Source organism: Acanthochromis polyacanthus, chromosome 2 (assembly GCF_021347895.1).
Source record: "Acanthochromis polyacanthus isolate Apoly-LR-REF ecotype Palm Island chromosome 2, KAUST_Apoly_ChrSc, whole genome shotgun sequence".
Taxonomy (NCBI): Eukaryota; Metazoa; Chordata; class Actinopteri; family Pomacentridae; genus Acanthochromis; species Acanthochromis polyacanthus.
Window position 1 is genome coordinate 1,275,264 of NC_067114.1, and position 22,045 is coordinate 1,297,308.

General features: G+C 44.7%; 1 protein-coding gene across 9 annotated transcripts in view; it reads right to left on the minus strand.

Annotated features, from left to right (window-relative positions):
* The window catches only part of myo9aa (myosin IXAa), a 150,001-nt gene that overhangs the window by 65,640 nt on the left and 62,316 nt on the right, over positions 1-22,045 (minus strand). For all 9 annotated transcript variants that reach the window (XM_051936565.1, XM_051936589.1, XM_051936553.1 and 6 more), the window contains exons 3-5: positions 4,419-4,513; positions 4,266-4,328; positions 1,468-1,567 (exon numbers count right to left, since the gene is read on the minus strand). In XM_051936565.1, the coding sequence (XP_051792525.1) occupies positions 1,468-1,567; positions 4,266-4,328; positions 4,419-4,513 (258 nt within the window). The remainder of the gene's footprint in view (positions 1-1,467; positions 1,568-4,265; positions 4,329-4,418; positions 4,514-22,045) is intronic.

A 22,045-nucleotide genomic window follows, 5' to 3' on the forward strand; every position in this document is an offset into this window, starting at 1 on the left:
CAGTTTTTTGACGGTCATTGAACTTCTCATCTGTGATGTGATTTCATTAGAATCACTTTATTCTACACGTCTCAGCTGAAAATAAATCCTTTGGTCTAACAGAATTCTGTAAAAAACTAAAAACTCGGCACTCATTGGTAAAACCACAAAGCTTCGACCGACAGTCAGGGGACAGAAATACTGAGATGTTTCAGTTGAACTGCAGGCTGTGTTTCCACAGAGCAGAGAGGAGACAAATGGAAGCTAAATTAAAAATCTATCCAAGTATCTGGACAAAGGACAGTCATTTGATTCCAGATTTTTCACATTTTAAAAACCAAAGAAATTCAACTTTGGCTTTTTCTTCTTTTGTGATCAGGTGTGATCCTGACTTCTCTCTGCTTCTAGTTCTGCTTGTGCTGTTTGCTGAGAGCTGCAGGACTTTATACTGTGTGGAAAATGAGCCCACGATTAATAAAAATGCCACAGGCACAAAAAAACGTCTAGAAACTGTTGGAAATCGGAGGGTCAAGGATGTCATTTTTTCCTGTATCTAAAGAAAGTTTTAAGTCTCTGCAAAGCCTGAAAACTTGTGGTTTGCTTTGAATCACAGCCAGTTAATTAAATGAAACACTGAGCCATGTTAGAAATGCTAAACCACAGGTGTGGTTCTCAAAGCAGAATCTAAAATGATTAAGGAGGAAGGTGTGAAACATGAATTCAGTCGTGTTCATCGTGTTTACGGAGCTCGTAAACAAGTCCACTCTGAGGTTGTGAAATCCATGCAGGAGCTGCAGCTGCTGCAGGAGAGACTCGATGTTTTCATTTATTCAAACTCCAGAGAACAGAAAGAGAAGAGCAGGCTGTGGGTGAATGCATGTGGATGTGTGCTCGTGTGTTTGCATGTGCACATCAGTGGCTGGGAGGAATGGAAGGAATTCCCTGCTCTCTCTCTCTGCTGCGTAGGCGGAAGCATTTTGGAGGAGGGTCGCTGGTTGCCATGGAGACGGAGACACGACGAGCTTCACACAACGTCCACATTCCACAGGCGTCGTGTTGTTGACGTCTGTGGACATTTTTTTCACGTGAAGCCCGTTTTCCTTTTGGCCGACACACACAGAACCGTTTTTTCCATCTTGTGTGTGTTTGTTAGAGGTGAGGATGAGAAAGTGCACGACTAAAAACAGCATCTGATGACTAAAGTGTGAGGAAAACCCACAAACATGCAGCTGTGCCCACGGAAAGTCAAACGAACAAACATACACAAATTAAAACACATCAGTTGTCTCATAAAAAAGCACTGAATCCTTTGAGTCCCGACTTCCTGTTTGTGGACTATGACACGCAGAAGACACCAAAACACACATTCACAGCTCTACCAATCACCACAAACCACAGAAAACAAACAGCACGGCTAGTGTAAGACAAAACCAGACGGGATAATGTGCCCATCTCATTTCTGTTTTAAAATAAGACGCTTATCGATACCTGACTGAGGTAATGATATTCTTCAGGCTTCTTGAGGTGAAAGGCGATCCTCTCTTCTTCACTCGCTCCTGCCAGCAGGTAGTAAAACACGTGGTAGTTTCTGGAAAAAGAAAGAAAGAAAGAAATCATTTGATCGAGCAGACAATCAAAGCTGATGATTAGAAATGGAAAAACGCTGGAATTAGAAGCAAATTCTGATTATTTTTTGCTCATTTTAATAAGAATTATGCAGAATTTCTTTTGCAGTTATCTACGACTGTATATTTCTACTACAGTATATTTGAGCACTTTTTGGTGCATTTTTCACTTTAGCACATTTTCACTCATAGTACATGTTACAAGTAATGAATAAATTTATGCAACTTCTCAACCAGACTACGGTACTCGTCAGCAAACACAGAAACAACCAGTATCAACTATTAGAAATTAGCAAAGATAAAACTCTGAAGAAGTTTCATAATCACTTCAGTCTGTACAATAAACAGAATTACAAAGCAGCTCTGGTTCTGCTCTTTCCTGCGATATTCAGTGACTTCATTGCATAAATACTAACATATGTAGATTTTAACATCACGACGCAACGACGAGTTCATGACGGTTTCAAACCAGAGGAATGTATGTGGAGATGAAAGCAGAGCTGAAACTGGAGTCACAGCCGACGTAAAGTCAAGAGCAGAGAGCAGTACAGACACAAATCAGCAGCACAGAGTTTTAACAACATGCAGTCAGAGCTAAATGACGTCCAAAACAAAACTGAACACTATTTTAGACGTCTTTGTCGTCGTTGCACTGTATGAAAGATGCTGCAATTTTTCAAAATTCATTTTTATTTTTGACTCAGATGCACTCGCTTAGCCTAGACAACCCACGGCAACGAATTTAATTCTCTTCCAGGGTGGGTCTAGTTACCCTCCATAAGGCTCGAGGCTGGATTCTCCTAAAACTGGCCGGACCAATCACCATGAAGTGTAGAGTCAGAAGGCGGGCGTAACTAAGTGACGACAGAGGCGTGACGATTCTGACAGAAACAACCGGCGCACAATAAACAGTTATCTTTGGACTCGGCTTTGGCCACAGCCCTTAAAGATTTGAAGCTAAAATTCAACTTGAAAGATAAACAAAGGACGGCACTGAAGTGTTTCATTGAGAAGAAAGACGTATTTGGACTTATGCCGACGGGATATGGCAAATCCTTAATATACCAGTTGGCTCCGCTGGTTGGGAAGCTAATGGGACTTAGCCACAATCCGCCGGCGCTCTAGGAACTACGTCAGCCTATTCGTTGCGTTGATTGGTTGTATACCTACCCAATTGCTGCAGAGTGATTTCATAGACCTTTTAGCCCGCTTCCCTCCCTGTCGAGCGTTCCTAGACCCTTGTGTCTTCAGAGCATGGGTCTAGCGCAGCTAGGCTAGCACTCGCTAACAAAACAGTCCAAATCATTCCACAATTAATACGTGAAGTTTCATTTGATTTGTGCAACACCTCCCTAAAACATAAACTTGGAATGCAAAGTCCAGCCACCAGATTCTGAAGGTACGTGTCCACTAGATCCACAAATTTCCTGCATCCCATTCATTGTCTATGTGAAACGCACAGCGTTGCATGCTGGTCCGGTTGCAGTGTGTTTCCAGCTGCGATCCAGTGCGTCTCCCCGGAGCTCATTTGCATAAGGTAGACTCTGCGGAGGTCCTACGCATCGCGAAACTTTCATCAAATGTCTCAACTAGCCGTCGGTGAACTAAAACCAGGACCGATCCAGATTCAGATAGATCGATACTGCACAGATTATTTCTCTCCTCAAATGCTTTCAGAATTTCTTTTCGCTGAACTGTTTTCGTAATAAAAGACAAACTTTGCGACTGAGCCGCCATGTTGGTCCGGCTTGAAATCCAGGAGCAGACAGATCCCGAATCGATGCGTTTGTCCAATCAGGGCCAGGATAGTTGGAGAAGAAGTACACGCCCACCAAGCAGGAGACTTTCAGATGCAACGCGTCTATATGCAGGAAAAACGCATCCAGTGGACACATAGCATGACGGTTAACTGATGTGTTCGAGAAACGGAAATGCACTAAATTAACTGTTAGTTTATGACTGAAGTCTGGATCAGCAGAGTGTAAAAGTCCAGTACTTTCTGTCACCAACAGTCCACTACTTGTTCCAGTCACAGAGCTGTGCCAGCTCAGGTGTCTCCGTCTGTTCGTGTCGTTCACGGTTTCTCTGACGGCGTGGAGCTGCAGGCGAAAGGCTGAGGGCAGCAGCTGTCTTCTTCGAATGCACACACCAGCTTCTACTGGCCTTTAGTCAGCAATCCATCTCTATAAGAGCTCCACTCCACCGTGAGCCCCCCCACAGCCAGGTCGACCCTTCCCACACCGACACATTAGAGTCAGACCCACTTAGAGCCGAATCCACTCCATGACTCAGTCTGGAAAACACCCAGCTCTCCCAGTTCAACCCACACACATGTACATTCTGGCAAAATTCAAACTCCACTTATTTTATTCAGTGACTCAACAGCAAGTATAAAGTTTGGAGAAAAGTGCAGAGAAGACTGAGCTAAAAGTACCAACAACAGATGGACTCTTTGGTGACATTTTGTGCAGACTCGGTGCCTGAAACATCATCCGGTTTCCAAACATGATCTGTTAAATGTTACTGGCTGTACTGCTTTTCACAGCTACCTGTGTATTTATCATGCTAATTTGATCCATAAGTTCATCATTAAATGCATTTCCCAGCAGTGTAGGAGTTTCCTGCTCTCTAACGGATGCATTCTGTTTATTTTCTGCTCACCGCTCATTGTGCTCTTGATAGACGAGTCTCGACTTCTCCAGGAGGTATTTCTCCACATAAGCTCTGCAAAGAGTGCAGCACAAATGAGTAACTTCAAAAATACCTTTTTTTAATAAAATCAAATAAAAAGAGCATGTCTCTGAGCTTCCTCACCCTCTGACGGTGCCGCTCTCCTGGTAGTTCACCTGGATGAACTTCCCAAAGCGACTGGAGTTGTTGTTGTGTGCCGTCTTCGCATTCCCAAACGCCTGAGAGGAAAAAGAGGAAGACGTGGTTGGATTAGAACAAATACACACTGGAAACATGCTGCACATCTCACACACACAGGTCAGTGCTAGAAGTGACTGTAGGTGTGGATAACGAGTCAACGGGTCAGACAAACGGAGACGTCGGCATCCATCCAAACATTATCCTGAAAGCTTTTCCTCTTACAAAGTTTCAAACAGCGTCAGTCTGAGACAGATTTATAACATGTTCATAGGATCTATTAAAGTCAAATTGCCAGAGTGAGGATGAAGCAGGCCTGATGGAAAAAGCTCCGGCTGGGTGAGTAATGGGATCCATGTGGCCGTGTGGAACATGTGTAGTGGTTGTGCTTTAATAAGACGCTCCAGTATTTCCCCTCGCTGCTCTGTTTATGCTGTACGGCTGCCTGGAGGGGAAGCAGTTTTTCACCCAATATAAACCCTGCAGTTATTTGTAGCTCCACCACAAGTAAACAAATTCCTCAGTGAATCACTCCGAGCCGTCCGAGTCCTGCGACGGGGGAACAGCCCTCCCTGACCCGCCCTGCACCAACACCCAAACTACCGCCAAGTCAGTACGCGACGCCGAGTCAGTACGCGACGCCGAGTCAGTACGCGACGCCGAGTCAGTACGCGACGCCGAGTCAGTACGCGACACCGAGGCAGTACGCGACGCCGAGTCAGTACGCGACGCCGAGTCAGTACGCAACGCCAAGTCAAGTCAGTACGCGACACCGAGTCAGTACGCGACGCCAAGTCAGTACACAACACCGAGTCAGTACGCAACGCCAAGTCAGTACACAACACCGAGTCAGTACGCAATGCCAAGTCAAGTCAGTACGCGACGCCAAGTCAAGTCAGTACGCGACGCCAAGTCAAGTCAGTACGCGACGCCAAGTCAAGTCAGTACGCGACGCCAAGTCAAGTCAGTACGCGACGCCGAGTCAAGTCAGTACGCGACGCCGAGTCAGTACGCGACGCCGAGTCAGTACGCGACGCCGAGTCAGTACGCAACGCCAAGTCAAGTCAGTACGCAACGCCAAGTCAAGTCAGTACGCAACGCTGAGTCAGTATGCAACGCCGAGTCAGTACGCAACGCCGAATCAGTACGCAACGCCGAATCAGTACGCAACGCCGAATCAGTACGCAACGCCGAATCAGTACGCAACGCCGAGTCAGTACGCAACGCCGAGTCAGTACGCAACGCCGAGTCAGTACGCAACGCCGAGTCAGTACGCGACGCCAAGTCAAGTCAGTACGCAACGCCAAGTCAGTACACAACACCGAGTCAGTACGCAACGCCAAGTCAGTACACAACACCGAGTCAGTACGCAACGCCAAGTCAGTACACAACGCCAAGTCAAGTCAGTACGCAACGCCAAGTCAAGTCAGTACGCAACACCAAGTCAGTACACAACACCGAGTCAGTACGCAACGCCGAGTCAGTACACAACGCCAAGTCAAGTCAGTACGCAACGCCAAGTCAAGTCAGTACGCAACGCCAAGTCAGTAAACAACACCGAGTCAGTACGCAACGCCAAGTCAGTACACAACGCCAAGTCAAGTCGGTACGCAACGCCAAGTCAAGTCAGTACGCGACGCCGAGTCAAGTCAGTACGCGACGCCGAGTCAAGTCAGTACGCGACGCCGAGTCAGTACGCGACGCCGAGTCAGTACGCAACGCCAAGTGAAGTCAGTACGCAACGCCAAGTCAAGTCAGTACGCAACGCTGAGTCAGTACGCAACGCCGAGTCAGTACGCAACGCCGAATCAGTACGCAACGCCGAGTCAGTACGCAACGCCGAGTCAGTACGCAACGCCGAATCAGTACGCAACGCCGAGTCAGTACGCAACGCCGAGTCAGTACGCGACGCCAAGTCAGTACACAACACCGAGTCAGTACACGACGCCGAGTCAGTACGCGACGCCGAGTCAGTACGCGACGCCGAGTCAGTACGCGACGCCAAGTCAAGTCAGTACGCAACGCCAAGTCGAGTCAGTACCCAACGTCGAGTCAGTGCGCAACGCCGAGTCAGTACGCAACGCCAAGTCGACTCAGTACCCAACGTCGAGTCAGTATCCAACGCCAAATCAGTACGCAACGCCAAGTCAGTACGCAACGCCAAGTCAGTACGCAACGCCAAGTCAGTACGCAACGCCGAGTCAGTACCCAACGCCGAGTCAGTGCGCAACGTCGAGTCAGTGCGCAACGTCGAGTCAGTGCGCAACGTCGAGTCAGTACGCAACGCCGAGTCAGTACCCAACGCCGAGTCAGTACCCAACGCCGAGTCAGTGCGCAACGTCGAGTCAGTACGCAACGCCGAGTCAGTACGCAACGCCGAGTCAGTACGCAACGCCGAGTCAAAACGCAACGCCGAGTCAAAACGCAACGCCGAGTCAGTACGCAATGCTCCGAGTCAGTACGCAACGCTCCATGTCAGTACGCAACATCGAGTCAGTACCCAACGCCGAGTCAGTACGCAACGCTCCATGTCAGTACGCAACATCGAGTCAGTACCCAACGCCGAGTCAGTACCCAACGCCAAGTCAGTACCCAACGCCCCGAGTCAGTACGCAACGCCGAGTCAGTACCCAACGCCGAGTCAGTGCGCAACGTCGAGTCAGTGCGCAACGTCGAGTCAGTGCGCAACGTCGAGTCAGTACGCAACGCCGAGTCAGTACGCAACGCCGAGTCAGTACCCAACGCCAAGTCAGTACCCAACGCCCCGAGTCAGTACGCAACGCCGAGTCAGTACCCAACGCCGAGTCAGTGCGCAACGTCGAGTCAGTGCGCAACGTCGAGTCAGTACGCAACGCCGAGTCAGTACGCAACGCCGAGTCAGTACCCAACGCCGAATCAGTACGCAACGCCGAGTCAGTACGCAACGCCGAGTCAGTACGCGACGCCAAGTCAAGTCAGTACGCAACGCCAAGTCAGTACACAACACCGAGTCAGTACGCAACGCCAAGTCAGTACACAACGCCAAGTCAAGTCAGTACGCAACGCCAAGTCAAGTCAGTACGCAACGCCAAGTCAGTACACAACACCGAGTCAGTACGCAACGCCAAGTCAGTACACAACGCCAAGTCAAGTCAGTACGCAACGCCAAGTCAAGTCAGTACGCAACGCCAAGTCAGTACACAACACCGAGTCAGTACGCAACGCCAAGTCAGTACACAACGCCAAGTCAAGTCAGTACGCAACGCCAAGTCAAGTCAGTACGCGACGCCAAGTCAAGTCAGTACGCGACGCCAAGTCAAGTCAGTACGCGACGCCGAGTCAAGTCAGTACGCGACGCCGAGTCAAGTCAGTACGCGACGCCGAGTCAGTACGCGACGCCGAGTCAGTACGCGACGCCGAGTCAGTACGCAACGCCAAGTGAAGTCAGTACGCAACGCCAAGTCAAGTCAGTACGCAACGCTGAGTCAGTACGCAACGCCGAGTCAGTACGCAACGCCGAATCAGTACGCAACGCCGAGTCAGTACGCAACGCCGAATCAGTACGCAACGCCGAGTCAGTACGCAACGCCGAGTCAGTACGCAACGCCGAATCAGTACGCAACGCCGAGTCAGTACGCAACGCCGAGTCAGTACGCGACGCCAAGTCAGTACACAACACCGAGTCAGTACACGACGCCGAGTCAGTACGCGACGCCGAGTCAGTACGCGACGCCGAGTCAGTACGCGACGCCAAGTCAAGTCAGTACGCAACGCCAAGTCAAGTCAGTACGCAACGCCGAGTCAGTACGCAACGCCGAGTCAGTACGCGACGCCGAGTCAGTACGCGACGCCGAGTCAGTACGCGACGCCAAGTCAGTACGCGACGCCAAGTCAGTACACAACACCGAGTCAGTACACAACACCGAGTCAGTACACGACGCCGAGTCAGTACACGACGCCGAGTCAGTACGCGACGCCGAGTCAGTACGCAACGCCAAGTCAAGTCAGTACGCAACGCCAAGTCAAGTCAGTACGCAACGCCAAGTCAAGTCAGTACGCAACGCCAAGTCAGTATGCAACGCCAAGTCGAGTCAGTACCCAACGTCGAGTCAGTGCGCAACGCCGAGTCAGTACGCAACGCCAAGTCGACTCAGTACCCAACGTCGAGTCAGTATCCAACGCCAAATCAGTACGCAACGCCAAGTCAGTACGCAACGCCAAGTCAGTACGCAACGCCAAGTCAGTACGCAACGCCGAGTCAGTACGCAACGCCGAGTCAGTGCCCAACGCCGAGTCAGTGCGCAACGTCGAGTCAGTGCGCAACGTCGAGTCAGTGCGCAACGTCGAGTCAGTACGCAACGCCGAGTCAGTACCCAACGCCGAGTCAGTACCCAACGCCGAGTCAGTGCGCAACGTCGAGTCAGTACGCAACGCCGAGTCAGTACGCAACGCCGAGTCAGTACGCAACGCCGAGTCAGTACGCAACGCCGAGTCAAAACGCAACGCCGAGTCAAAACGCAACGCCGAGTCAGTACGCAATGCTCCGAGTCAGTACGCAACGCTCCATGTCAGTACGCAACATCGAGTCAGTACCCAACGCCGAGTCAGTACGCAACGCTCCATGTCAGTACGCAACATCGAGTCAGTACCCAACGCCGAGTCAGTACCCAACGCCAAGTCAGTACCCAACGCCCCGAGTCAGTACGCAACGCCGAGTCAGTACCCAACGCCGAGTCAGTGCGCAACGTCGAGTCAGTGCGCAACGTCGAGTCAGTACGCAACGCCGAGTCAGTACGCAACGCCGAGTCAGTACGCAACGCCGAGTCAGTACCCAACGCCGAGTCAGTACCCAACGCCGAGTCAGTACGCAACGCCGAGTCAGTACGCAACGCCGAGTCAGTACGCAACGCCGAGTCAAAACGCAACGCCGAGTCAAAACGCAACGCCGAGTCAAAACGCAACGCCGAGTCAAAACGCAACGCCGAGTCAGTACGCAATGCTCCGAGTCAGTACGCAACGCTCCATGTCAGTACGCAACATCGAGTCAGTACCCAACGCCGAGTCAGTACGCAACGCTCCATGTCAGTACGCAACATCAAGTCAGTACGCAACGCCGAGTCAGTACCCAACGCCGAGTCAGTACCCAACGCCGAGTCAGTACCCAACGCCGAGTCAGTACGCAACGCCGAGTCAGTACGCAACGCCGAGTCAGTACCCAAGTCAGTACGCAATGCCAAGTCAGTACACAATGCCGAGTCAGTACGCAACACCGAGTCAGTACGCAACGCCGAGTCAGTACGCAACGCCGAGTCAGTACGCAACGCCGAGTCAGTACCCAACGCCGAGTCAGTACCCAACGCCGAGTCAGTACCCAACGCCGAGTCACTATGCAACATCGAGTCACTATGCAACATCGAGTCAGTACCCAACGCCGAGTCAGTACGCAACATCGAATCAGTACCCAACGCCGAGTCAGTACGCAACGCCGAGTCAGTACGCATTGCCGTGGAGCTCCAGGTTGATCCTGAAGCACAGATTTGGAACTGGACAGTCGAGAAGTTCATCCATAGATGAAGAAATTCAATTCAAATTCAAATGCACCATTTGTTGCAGGGTGGGCCGTGATTAGCTAATGAGTCAATCTATGAGAAACTTCTGGAGTCCACGGGATGTATCTGCAGACATTTTTGTTAAAGGAAAAAAACTAATGTTTTTTTTATGTTCAATTCACTGGATTTTGGTTGATTTTTTTTGTGAATGTTCTTAAAGAAAATAGAAGTTTAACTGATATATGTAATCACTTTAGATATTTTCAGGATTTTTTGAAGATTTTTGCTCATTTTTTGAAAATATTTACAAGAATTTTCTTGCCAAATTTTGGGGATTTTTTAAAAAATGAAACATTTAAGGAATTATTGTAATTTTCTTCCTGAAGGTTTTGCAAATTTTCAGAAATTTGGGGATTTTTTTGCTGAATTTTGGGATTTTATTCAGACAAGGAAACAATATTTTTGGTGGCTGTAAATGAGGACAGCAGGAGGGTTAATGAGAGGCACAAATCCAGATCAGAACATCATCCACAATAAAATCCTGTTTCTGTCGGATACCAGATGATAAAGATGACCGTTTGGAAACTATATTTTATTTCTGATGCAGATGTTCTTCCCTAAAAATCACTCTGATTGTTCGAGCAGGATCGAGTCTTTTAGTTTTCAAGTGATCTGGTGACAGTTTGTGTTTTTTGGTTGCAATATGAAAGTTTTTCCAACGTTTTTCTGCTCTAATGTGAAGGTTAATGTGAAAGTGTTTTATACCATGGAGATGTTTTTGGGAATCATCTTGCTGGAGTCACTTTGGTCTCTTTAAACCACCGGATCACTGCTATGAAGTCACCCTTCATTTATGACTCACGGAGCTGAACAAATCATTAAATAGGCAGCAGCCACTGTGGAAAAACCGATTCAACGCTGCTGTCCGAACAAAGGAAGGGCACACCGGGTCACACTGAGGAATGGTGATGTGGGATGTAAAATATGAGACCTGATGTGTTTGAGATTCCCACAAGAGCTGCTTCTCTGTTCAAGTCTCCATCCGCCGCTGAACCGACTAACCTGAAGGTTCAGGAGCTGCAGGTCAGACGAGGACGGACCGACACCAGTAAGAACTTCCTGAACGGACGGCCAATAAAAACCGAGCAGCCTTCAGCGAGAGGAACCCGGGTCAGAGCAGCCAGATATCAGATATGTCAGCTTTTTGCTAACATTCAACATTTTGCGTTGGGCCGGCAGGAAGCAGGATGTGGAAGGACTCAAACACAGAGAGCTGATTTATGTCGGAGCACCGAGCATTCGTCCACCTGGTCTGTGTAAGGAAGATGCATCGTTTAAACGGACGTTTTTACAGCCGGCGCTTTCTAAACTTGGCTAACTCCATATCAACAGCCATAAAACTCAACAGAAGACGACAGTTCCAACCGACATTCCTTCTAATACAAGTTAAAAAATGCAAAAAAATAAAATGAAAAGAGTACTTGTTAGAGCCAGCTGTGATTAGATTATCACTTCTAGGAATATAAAGAGTCAGAGCGGCCTTAGATCAGGGGTCAAACTCATTTAGACCAGGGGCCACATTCAGAACCAGAAAAACCACAGAATAAGAACCTATAAATAACCACAAGTCCTCATGGTTCCTCTGTTTTAGTGGAAAAAAGTACCGGCCGCATGTTTGACACCCCTGGTTTAGATCATCTGAGAGACTTTCTAATGACGAACAGAGCGACTTGAAGTAACTCACAAAAACATCAACTTCTACCTGATCTGCTGCAGAAGGTTTAAAGCAGAGCGCTTCTTAGTCCAGCTCTCATCTCAACTGGTTCTCAAATTATTTAACTGCACTTTCTGGCCGTTTTGATATCTGCATAAGCATTTTTCAAAATAGAACGACACTGCCAGCGCGATTATAGAAACACTATACACCCATGGAAAGCTGAGACTGATCAACATTAATCCTCACTTATATTTGATTTGCCTCATGTAATAAAGAACATGTGTTCACATTTGGTGTTTGTGTTTTCAAGAATGTTTACTTAAAGTCTTTAATTCAGCTGCCTGACACATATCACAGTGCAAAATTATGGATTCTAACTCCAGGTTAACAACTGGTATTCTAAAGAAGTTAATTCTTTGTTCAAAAAGGGAACAGTTTTGAAAACAGAACTAACTCCTTCAGAAAACCAGTTGTTAACCCAGAGTTGAAGTTTCTGTTTCTGTTTTAGTGGAAAAAAGTACCGGCCGCATGTTTGACACCCCTGGTTTAGATCATCTGAGAGACTTTCTAATGAGGAACAGAACGACTTGAAGTAACTCACAAAAACATCAACTTCTACCTGATCTGCTGCAGAAGGTTTAAAGCAGAGCGCTTCTTAGTCCAGCTATCATCTCAACTGGTTCTCAAATTATTTAACGGCACTTTCTGCTCCTTCCGCCGACACAAACCACCCACAACAATGCAAATGTGTTCTCTGTCAGGAGTTATTCTGAGGCAGCAGAGGTTGGGGTGAAGCGAATAATAAACAGATCTGTAGCTCACGAGTGTCTGAGGGAGGATGTCTTACCCTGAACGCTCACAAAGGGACAGCGTTAGTCGTGTTTGTACGGACGTGACGTTCACCACTCCGGTCCTTCCACGAGGTTAACTACATTATTGTTGGCTTCAGACCACAGGCTGAACCAGTGACAGACTGGAGACGCTGCCAGGCTGTTCTGGGTGTAAAGAACTCGGTCAAAGTCGTCCAGACAGACGGATGCCACGAGGATGATGGGATGCTTTCAGGAGTAAAACATTCGCTTTAGTGAACCCTGGTGTTAAACTGACCCGTTTTAAAGTTTGAAAATGTGATTAAAAAATGTATTATCACAGTGAAACGTCTGATGTCCACATTTTCAACATTTTTGGAAACTTCTGAACATTTTTTGTTGGAAAAAAATGTTTCTGAAGAACATTCACAAGAAAATCAAGAAAAAACAAAAAATCCAGCGAAACTTGTTTTGATCATTTTGTGTCTCCTTTTTGTAATACCTTGTCTTGTTTTTGTTGTTTTTTGACTAACTTTTGTGGTCTGTCTCATGTTTTTGGCATTTTGTTTCATGCTTTTGTCATTTTTTGTTTTGTTTGTCCATTTTTTGTCGTTTTCTAACTTTTTTGTCCAACTTTTTCTTTTGTTTCGCGCTGTGTGTCTCATTTTTTGTCATATTGCGTATCATTTTTGTAATATTTTGTCTGGTTTTTGAGGTCTTTTGTCTTTTATAAAGTTAAATCCTCTCTGGTTCAGTTCCAGATGACTAAATGTTGTGTTCCTTTGTAGAAGTTGTAATGTGGAACTGATAAACTGAGGATGAATGTTGATGAAACTGAGATGGATGATACTTAATAATTAAATGTGTCTCCTGATATATTAAATTAATGCTGAATACAGTTTACCAAAAAATAAAGGTTTAGATGAGCAGCATATAATGAAAAGACAAAATGATACTAAAAAACTGAAGCTGGCAGTTGCTCATTTCTAGGAAATAATTTAGACTTTGGAGCACAGAAGCTGAAATGTTTCTATGTGAGGTGCAGTAATCAGGTTCTGAGCCTCTGTACGATCTGACTCATGCAGCGCAGAGACAAACGTTCTTTAATGATGTGAGGGTGACTTCATAACAGCTCCTCTCCAGGACGATGTCAGAGGAGAGAAAACAGGAAAACAGAGTGTGGCTTCAGATGAATGGAGGGGTCACGCTCGGCCCTCAGATGGAGAGCAGAGACAAAAGAGCGCTTGATTTAACCCACAAAGGGATTATCTTTCAGCAAGTCATCAACCGCTCAGGGGCTGCAGATGAATTTCCACGCCGCGGTTGTGTTTGGAGGTCATGTGACCGCACAGAGAAACGCTTTGTGTGGATTTCAGAGATAGAAAACAGCATTCTTCTGACGGCAAACTGATTTAGGAAAGTGTCCCCGAATGTTCTGCATTCCTCCTCCGACAGAGAAAATTACTCGGACAAATTGTTGTGTGTGACTCAGAGAAGGTCCGTGGATCATATCCTCCTCAGAGACGACTCATCCACCGCAGCCTCGGACAGGAAGTCAGCAACAACCAGCGTGTGTCATGGTTCAGTCCAGAGTGGGCAGAAAACGTCCTCCAGAGGCTCCTTCAGAACCAGGACTCCTTAATCACACCTCAGGCTGCTGTGGTCGGACTGGACGGTGGTCGCTGTGGTTCTCTAACCCTTCTGTTGTCCTGCTGGTCAAAACTGACTCAATTTAAGGTTTGAAAATGTGGAAAAAATATTTATTTTCACAGTGAAACTTCTGATGTCCACATTTTCAACATTTCTGTGAAATCTTTGAACATTTTTGGTGGAAAAAAAAGGAAATGTTAAAAAATGTTTCTTAAGAACATTCACGAAATAAAACCCAACCAAAATCCAGTGAAACTCGCTGGATAACGTTGGACTGAATTCATTGTTCTTTTGTCATTTTGTGTCTCATTCTTCAATATTTCTCTCGTTTTTGATGTTTTCTTGTCCTATTTTTATTGTTCGTTGTTTTGTTTGTCGTTTTTGTCTCATTTGTGGGGTTTTTTGGCTTATTGTTGTCATTTTGTGTTTTTCTTTATTTATTGTTTGTGGCTTTTTTGCCTCACTTGCTTGTGTTCTGTTTTTTGTCATTCTGTTCCTTTTTTGTCTTTTTTTGTGTTGTTTGTGTCATTTGTGTGTTTTTTGTACGCTTTTGTCCTTTTTTGTTGCTTTATAACTTCTTTGTCTAATTATTTGTTTTTTGTTTTGTTTTGTGTCATTCGTATATTTTTTTGTTTTGTTTTGTGTCTCATTTTTGTCATATTTTGTCTGGTTTTTGTTGTCTTTTATAAAGTAAAATCCTCTCTGGTTCAGGTCCAGGTGACTAAATGTTGTGTTCCTTTGTAGACACTGTGATCTGGAAGTTGTACTGTGGAAATGATAAACTGAGGATGAATGCTGATGAAACTAAACATATTTTTCAAGATGTTCAGTAAAAAGATAATTCTTTTAATGTGAACATTTCAGCACTAAGACAAAGGAACCATGAGGAGTTGTGGTTATTTACAGGTTATCATGCTGGTCCGGTCCTGAATGTGGAACCTGAGCTAAGATGAGTTTGACCTTCTGGCTCTAACTGCTCTGTATGCAAACATACTCCTCATGGTTAGATGCTTACAGCAGCAACGCTACAATGATCGTCATTTTCATCACCTTACCGCCTCAGAACGCAAACATTAACAAACAAAACCAACAGCTGAGGCTGCAGTGATGATCACTCTGCAAATATTTAGCCAGAAAGGAAATTAGCAGACAAGTTAAAGGTTTGACCAGCTGTTAAACTTCTTCCTCGTCGTGCGTATTTGTGTCATGGCAACCATCCGATAGATTTACTCAAAAACCAGAGGATCATCAGAGTGGTAAAATCTTTAAATGTAAACCTGAAATCTTCCCAACAGAAGGTGTAGGAGGCCCGATCAGCAGCACTTTCTCAAGGTTTTAGGGGAAATTAGTGAAAAGATGGATCTGGTGTGACTTTTAATCTTTTAAAATGTTGCCTTCAGTGTACCCTTTAAGCTACACTGTCAAAGATAAATACATAAAAATAGATTACACTCATAAAAAAAGTGTGAAAGTGTGATAGAGGCGCTATCAGACGTCTTTGTTTCCATTCTCTGGTTGTTCTCCATCTTGGATTGTGCTACATTCACTCACTTTTTACCTTCATTATGGCTCCCAGTGTAAGTCAGACTCTTCTGATGCTTTAAGAAAAGGAAAGCCGTCTCCATGGAAGTGAAATTAGACAGAATAAAACACTCATGTTGTAAAAACTGAGCGACATATTCTGTTATCTTCTAGTAAAATGATTCATACATGCGTGAAAGTCGTTGGTATTCATGACTTTATGAAGAACTGATGGATATCGTGATGGACGGAACGGATTTGTTTATGTTTTCACCAGAGTTCTGACATAGACGGAACTCTGACTGTAAACACTGAGAATAATAGCAAATATTTATAAAATAACTATATCTTAACTGGTTTAGATGCAGCAAAACTGTGTCAGGGGGTAATTTTACTGTCACACATTGTGGAAGAACTCGAACACGACATTCTGCACGGTTTTGTCCTTTTTATCCCACTTCCTGTTATTTCACATTGAACATTAAATGCATGTGTTATGTTCTGTGACTGATTGATTCAGGCGTTGAAAGCTTTGTGTAAACAGTCCTTCTGTCCTCCATGATTCCACACAAGTCCACCGTCACTCCCCCTAAAGTCCTCTGGGAGCAGATCTGATGGTCCAGTGAAATCAGCTGTAAAGACGTCAGGATGTAAGTCTGGCTTCAAGGAACTCACAGAAACCTCAGCACATTTGTTTGGCAACTATTTCAGCTGCAGTCACCATATCGGTTCATCCTGACTCCCTCTGTGTGCTCATCAATTAGACCCTCCAAATCCTTGATTATGTGAATAAATATGCGGGTTTTTATGCCATTTTATGCGGGGAAATTGCGGAAAGTTGCAAAGAATGCGAATAGTTGGGAAATATGAAAAAATATGCGCGATTCACCTGCCGTCTGGCCGCGGAGGGATATTTCCTCTAATCAGACACTGGGTCTGCTGTGGGGTTACTGGACTGACAGCCTGTGCTTTGGGAGGAGCTCACAGCAGCACCTGCTGCTTGTTGAGGACAGTAACTGCAGAATGATCTGAGGTTTCCTATCAGAGTCTCCAAAACGGCAGAAAAAGTCGTTAGAGTTGTGGCTCGTCGCTTTTGACAAAAAAAGTCGCTAGAACGCTTTGGAAAGTCGCTAGATTTCGCGAGAAAGTCGCTAAGTTGGCAACACTGGCGCCGCTCTGCATCAGCTCGTGCTTCTAGTGTGTGTGTGAATGAACTGATGACGTCAGGCCGGGCGTCACATAAAAACTCACAACTCCATTTATATCGGTTATAGTTTTCTCATTTTATGCGGAAATTGTGAAATCAAGCGGGACTCGCATATTTCTCTGTTTTTCGTGGAAATGTGAGATTCTTGCGGGGATTATGCGGCCTTTTGGGAAATAATTGACCCCTGCATAATCAGCGGCATTTTGGTGATTAATGCGGGAATTCATGCGATCGCATAATCGCGTTTTTCTGGAGGGTCTAATCAATACACCCATGCTGCTAGTTTTTAATCAGGGCTAACTTTACTCATACTACAGCCTCCAGGTGAAAACCATCAGACCTTCTGGATGTTTGTGTGAAGTTTCCACTGGTTGTCTGACATTTCTCATCTTGACAAAACCTTTTATCAGAGCTGCATTTAGAATTAGATGTCAAAAATGACATAATTTACAATAAAAACACACCAGCTGACAGTATAATAAATGTATTAGCAGCGACTGAAGTGATGAGACAAAACGACCCAGAAGAAATGAGGTTTAGTTTTGCTTTTGGTCAAATTGTTTAATCAAATCAATCAGTGTCTCCAGGAATATGCCATGTTGCCATCACAACAATTCACACAAATTCAACCAATCTGGCATCCAGCTCTGCTCTAGAAGGCCAAAGCTTCCTTCCCAACAGTCCTCTGCAGGCTGCCTTACATGTATGTGTATGAGAGAGATGAACATGGAGAAAGAAAGCAAGAAGAACCCGATTAGAAAAAGCAGCGGCCTTTTGATCAGAAAGCCTCCTGTTAGTCAGGAGGAAGCGGACATGAGTCACAGCGACGGAGATGAAAGCCGGCCGTAATAGAAAAATAATCTCCAGGACTCGTCGGCCATCAGAGACATCTCATAGAACATAAATCTCCTCAAATCAGAGACGATGAGTGGGAAAAAGCTGCGTTCATAAATGAGAAAAGACCCCTCAGACTGAAGCAAATCACAAACTTCACCACAACTCCAAATTAGAAACTCATTCCCAGGCTGGTCCCTGAACTGTAGACATGAACCCCAGAAGAAGACGGTTTGTCCTCAGGCTGAGCTCTGACTGGACGGAAAAGGGAGACCGTTTTATCCAGGAAATTATGGGATGCAGTAAAGACAACAAACCAAATACAGCAGAACACGTATATGTGGACTTCACTGATAAACATCTGAAAGGTAAAGAACACCTTTAGATGATCTGATCCATGTTAACCAACGGAGGAGACGTTAATGTTCGCTGTAACTTTAACATCAGAGTGACGATGAGAAGCACAGAGAATCAGGTTCATCCACAAAGATTAAAGCTCCGTCTGTGTTTTTGTTGCTCGTTTTAAACGACAGCTTCAGCAAAATATTCAGAAACCCTGAGGAGAGGAAAAAGTTCTCAACAAACACTGAGAACCTTCAACGTCAAAGAGGATCTGAAAGCAAGAACCTGAATTATTAAATGTGAAGTTTAAAGAGCAACAACTACACTCTAAAAAATGGATTCAAAAACATATTTAGTGGTAATTTACAGATTTCCGTGTTTTGTTAACTGATAAAATCACAGAAAAAAGAATTAATTTACATGTAAATGGTGTAAAACTAACTATAAATAACGTCCATATTAAAGGTCTGTGCTGAAAATGTTAAAAAGATTAACATTTTTACAGCATTTGATATTATTTTACAGATATTTGGCATTATTTGAGAAAAAAAGAAGATATTATGTTTAAGTATGCTTTAATATATTTTAGGGATTGAAAAACGCAAAGTAAAGAGAAAATCTTTTTAAACTGTTATGTACAGATTTCTCTCTTTTGGTAAATTAAAAGTAATATCTAGAAAAATCACACAAAAAAAATTATGTCGACATAAAAAACCCACTTGTACTAAAAATGGTAATTCATTCTTTGACAACGTTTTGACTATCAAGGTTTACACCGTTTTACACGATATTTTACAGATATTTCCCTTATTTAAAAAATGTGTTTTGGTAAATTACAGATAATATCTCGTAAATTAACAGAAAAGAACGGATGAATTTATATGGTGCCTGCAAAATAAAAATAAAAAAGTAAAATCTAAATGTAAACCGGACAAAACTGTGTAAAACATATTCAACAAAAACACCTAATGTTAACAGAAATTTGCGACCATAAAATTGCTGCTTTACTGCACCTTTTTGTCCTTATTGTCACTTTTAACAGGTTTTACAGTATTCAGGTATTTAACATCTATTATCCAGCTTCTTCTCTGCCACATTTTACACATTTGTTTTACAGCTTCAAAGCTAAACTCTGGTCATCATTTCCAGATCCTCTAGCCAGATCCATGGTTTCTGTGAGGAAACGCCGGTTTGTTCTCCTTCTGTGGGCGGCAGCATGTTTGCTGGTGTTCAGTCATTCCTTATCTGCCATGAAGACGTGTGTGGTCAGCTTCCTCCGACTAATTCCCTCTGGCATCTGATCCTGGATGTATTTGTGTTTCTACTGACTTCACTCTCACTTTCTCTCAGATACCAGCGAACAAAAAACAAACACGAGCAGATATCAGCTGTTCCGTTTCACCTGCAGTCTGAGGGTTAACACGCTTCAGAAACACACTTTCAGACCGGAATAACTCGACAACACAGACACAGAACAGAAGAGGCGGAAGGAAAACAGAATGAAAAGGTCCAGAAAACACAGTGAGACAGAAAACAGAAGAGCAGGCAGAGAACTGTGGTTTTAAAGAGGAGAAGAAGTGGAGAGCATCCTCAACATGGAAGTAAACTGAATCCAGGATCACTGGAGAAGATCTCCAACGTCTGGAGGAAATCTATCAGGAGAGACTTTGACAGAAGATCCTTAGCTCTACAGGATCCTTCTATACTTCTAATAAATCTATAAATAAAAGACGTTTTCTGTCTCGTGTGCTCTAAAAATCAGTTACACCGATACTCCTACATTTCAAAAGGGAACCAAAGAAAGAGGAAACATAAATAAGAGCAAATCCTGGCAAAGAAAAAAGTCACAACAAAACTTTAAAATGTAATTTGAAGTGATAAAAACAATCATAGAAGGCAGCAGAGATTTAAACCTGCTGTTTCTCATCAATACCCAGTTTTAGCTAATTACTGCTAACCTGAACCATACAGTCTCTGTTTATAGGCTCAGACTGACATCATTTGCTCATCAGGTGAAGATTTACAGATTTACAGCCGTGTGATGATAGAAAAGCTTCACGAGTTATCTGAACATGTAAAAATACTCAAACTGCACGACCCACCTTTACCATCAAGATAAAAACTGCTTTCATGAATGCAGACCAGATAAAGACGGACTCAAAGTGAAACTAGCTGTGGAGCATAAAACCTGAGCGTCTGTCTTATCAGTCAGCAGGAGCAGAGGGGAGCTCTGAAGGTAAACTGAAGGTTGCTCATCCGCTCCATCAACACAAACACACCCACACAAGATGCTGATAAGACAAACCGAATCTACTCCTGCGGACCGAGGGAGAAGCATCCGTCACGTGTTCACGTACGGCACGTTTACGGCTAAAATTAGAGCTGCTGATGGCGGGGCTGAGCTCCACATGTGGCCACAAGCAGGGAGGCGACATCCCAACACGCCTGGAAACCAACACACACAGTCCCACAAGTTCAGGATCACAAGACGCCGAGCTCTGGAATAAAAGTTAATGTGCTGGTATACAGCCTACGGAGACATTAGAACATTTTAAAATCAAGCAGAAAACGTGTTAGAAAGCAGCTGCTTCATGCATGATGGAAAAACTGATTCTGCAGCTCTGATAGGATTCATTTTTGGTTCAAAAGTTAAAAATAGTGCTGTCAAATGATTAAAATGGTTAATTGGATTAATCACAGAGTTGCTGTGGAATGATCTCGATTAAATATCATCCATTTTTAATCTATATTAATGGCATTTCATTCATATCTTATCTTAATATCTAAACTCTGTGGGCCAGGATTCTCCCTGCAGCAGATCATCCACTGTTGTGATAAAACAAGGAGTTTTAAAACACCTCAGGTAACCGCTTCATTTAAAATTCCATCCATGTTTGCTTCATGTTTGTCTGGTTTCTAATGTTTCTTCTCATATTTTTTTTAAATTACAGCATTAACGTCTCATTTCCTTTTACATTTAATCTGTTGTTTTCTCCTGGTGCAGCTGATAGAAGACTTAAACAGGTGAGACAACACTAAAAGAGTTTCTTAGAGGTAAATCTGATCTGAGGAAACAGCTTCTGCAGCCTGTTTGGGAGAACTTCCTCCAGATTATGGTTCAACTACTTCAGGTCAAACCCTGAAACGGGGACGTTCTGAGTCCAGGTCTGCCGTTCTGCATTCCACCAAAAAGAAGCCGGACCACATTCTTGTTCGGTCGGTGTGGGTGACTGTTTGGAGCAGAGGCCCCTTCCTTTTCAGTGAAGCACAGCTGCCTTACAGGATTTATTTCAAACATTGTCAAGATGCCTTTGACGCAATGTCATTTCTCACACTGGAGCACAGTGTCGGCTCTGTTCTCCAGTCGTTCGCCTCATTATCCCTGTTCTTTCTGCCATGCGACAAGTTCAAAGAAAAAAACTTTTCCTGAACTGAACTCTTGACCCGGCGTTATGTCAGAGCGCTCGGCTTCCTTAAGTGTGAGAAAAGGGTTAACGTGCACCAACGAGCAGCAGAAACTAATTTCCTCAAAGCTAAAGGGGCACAAAGAGCGGCTGAACCACAGACGGGACCGCAGAGATTCTAGTTTCAGCTTTACTGGGACGCTCGGGGTAAACAATGGAGCAGTGTTTGGTGGTGGTAATGAGATGAGCTAAATGAGAGGCTCTGAGAGGGAGGAAACACCGAGCAGGAGGCAGAAAGACTGAAAGAAAGATCAGCTGTAGCCTTCAGAGTGGCTGCATCAGGATGTTCAGGAGGCAAACTGGTGATTTCCTTAGTTCATGTAGAAAAAGTTACTTTAAAATCAAGAACTTTGTTAGAGAAGCAAAACTAAGGAAGTATACTGATAATTCCCAGCATTGATTTTATCTACAGGAATAAAAAAATATCAGTAACAGCAGGAAGAAACGTCTAACTTAACAGAGCTGGTGAATAAATGGATAACTTGCATTCTTTTTCATTTT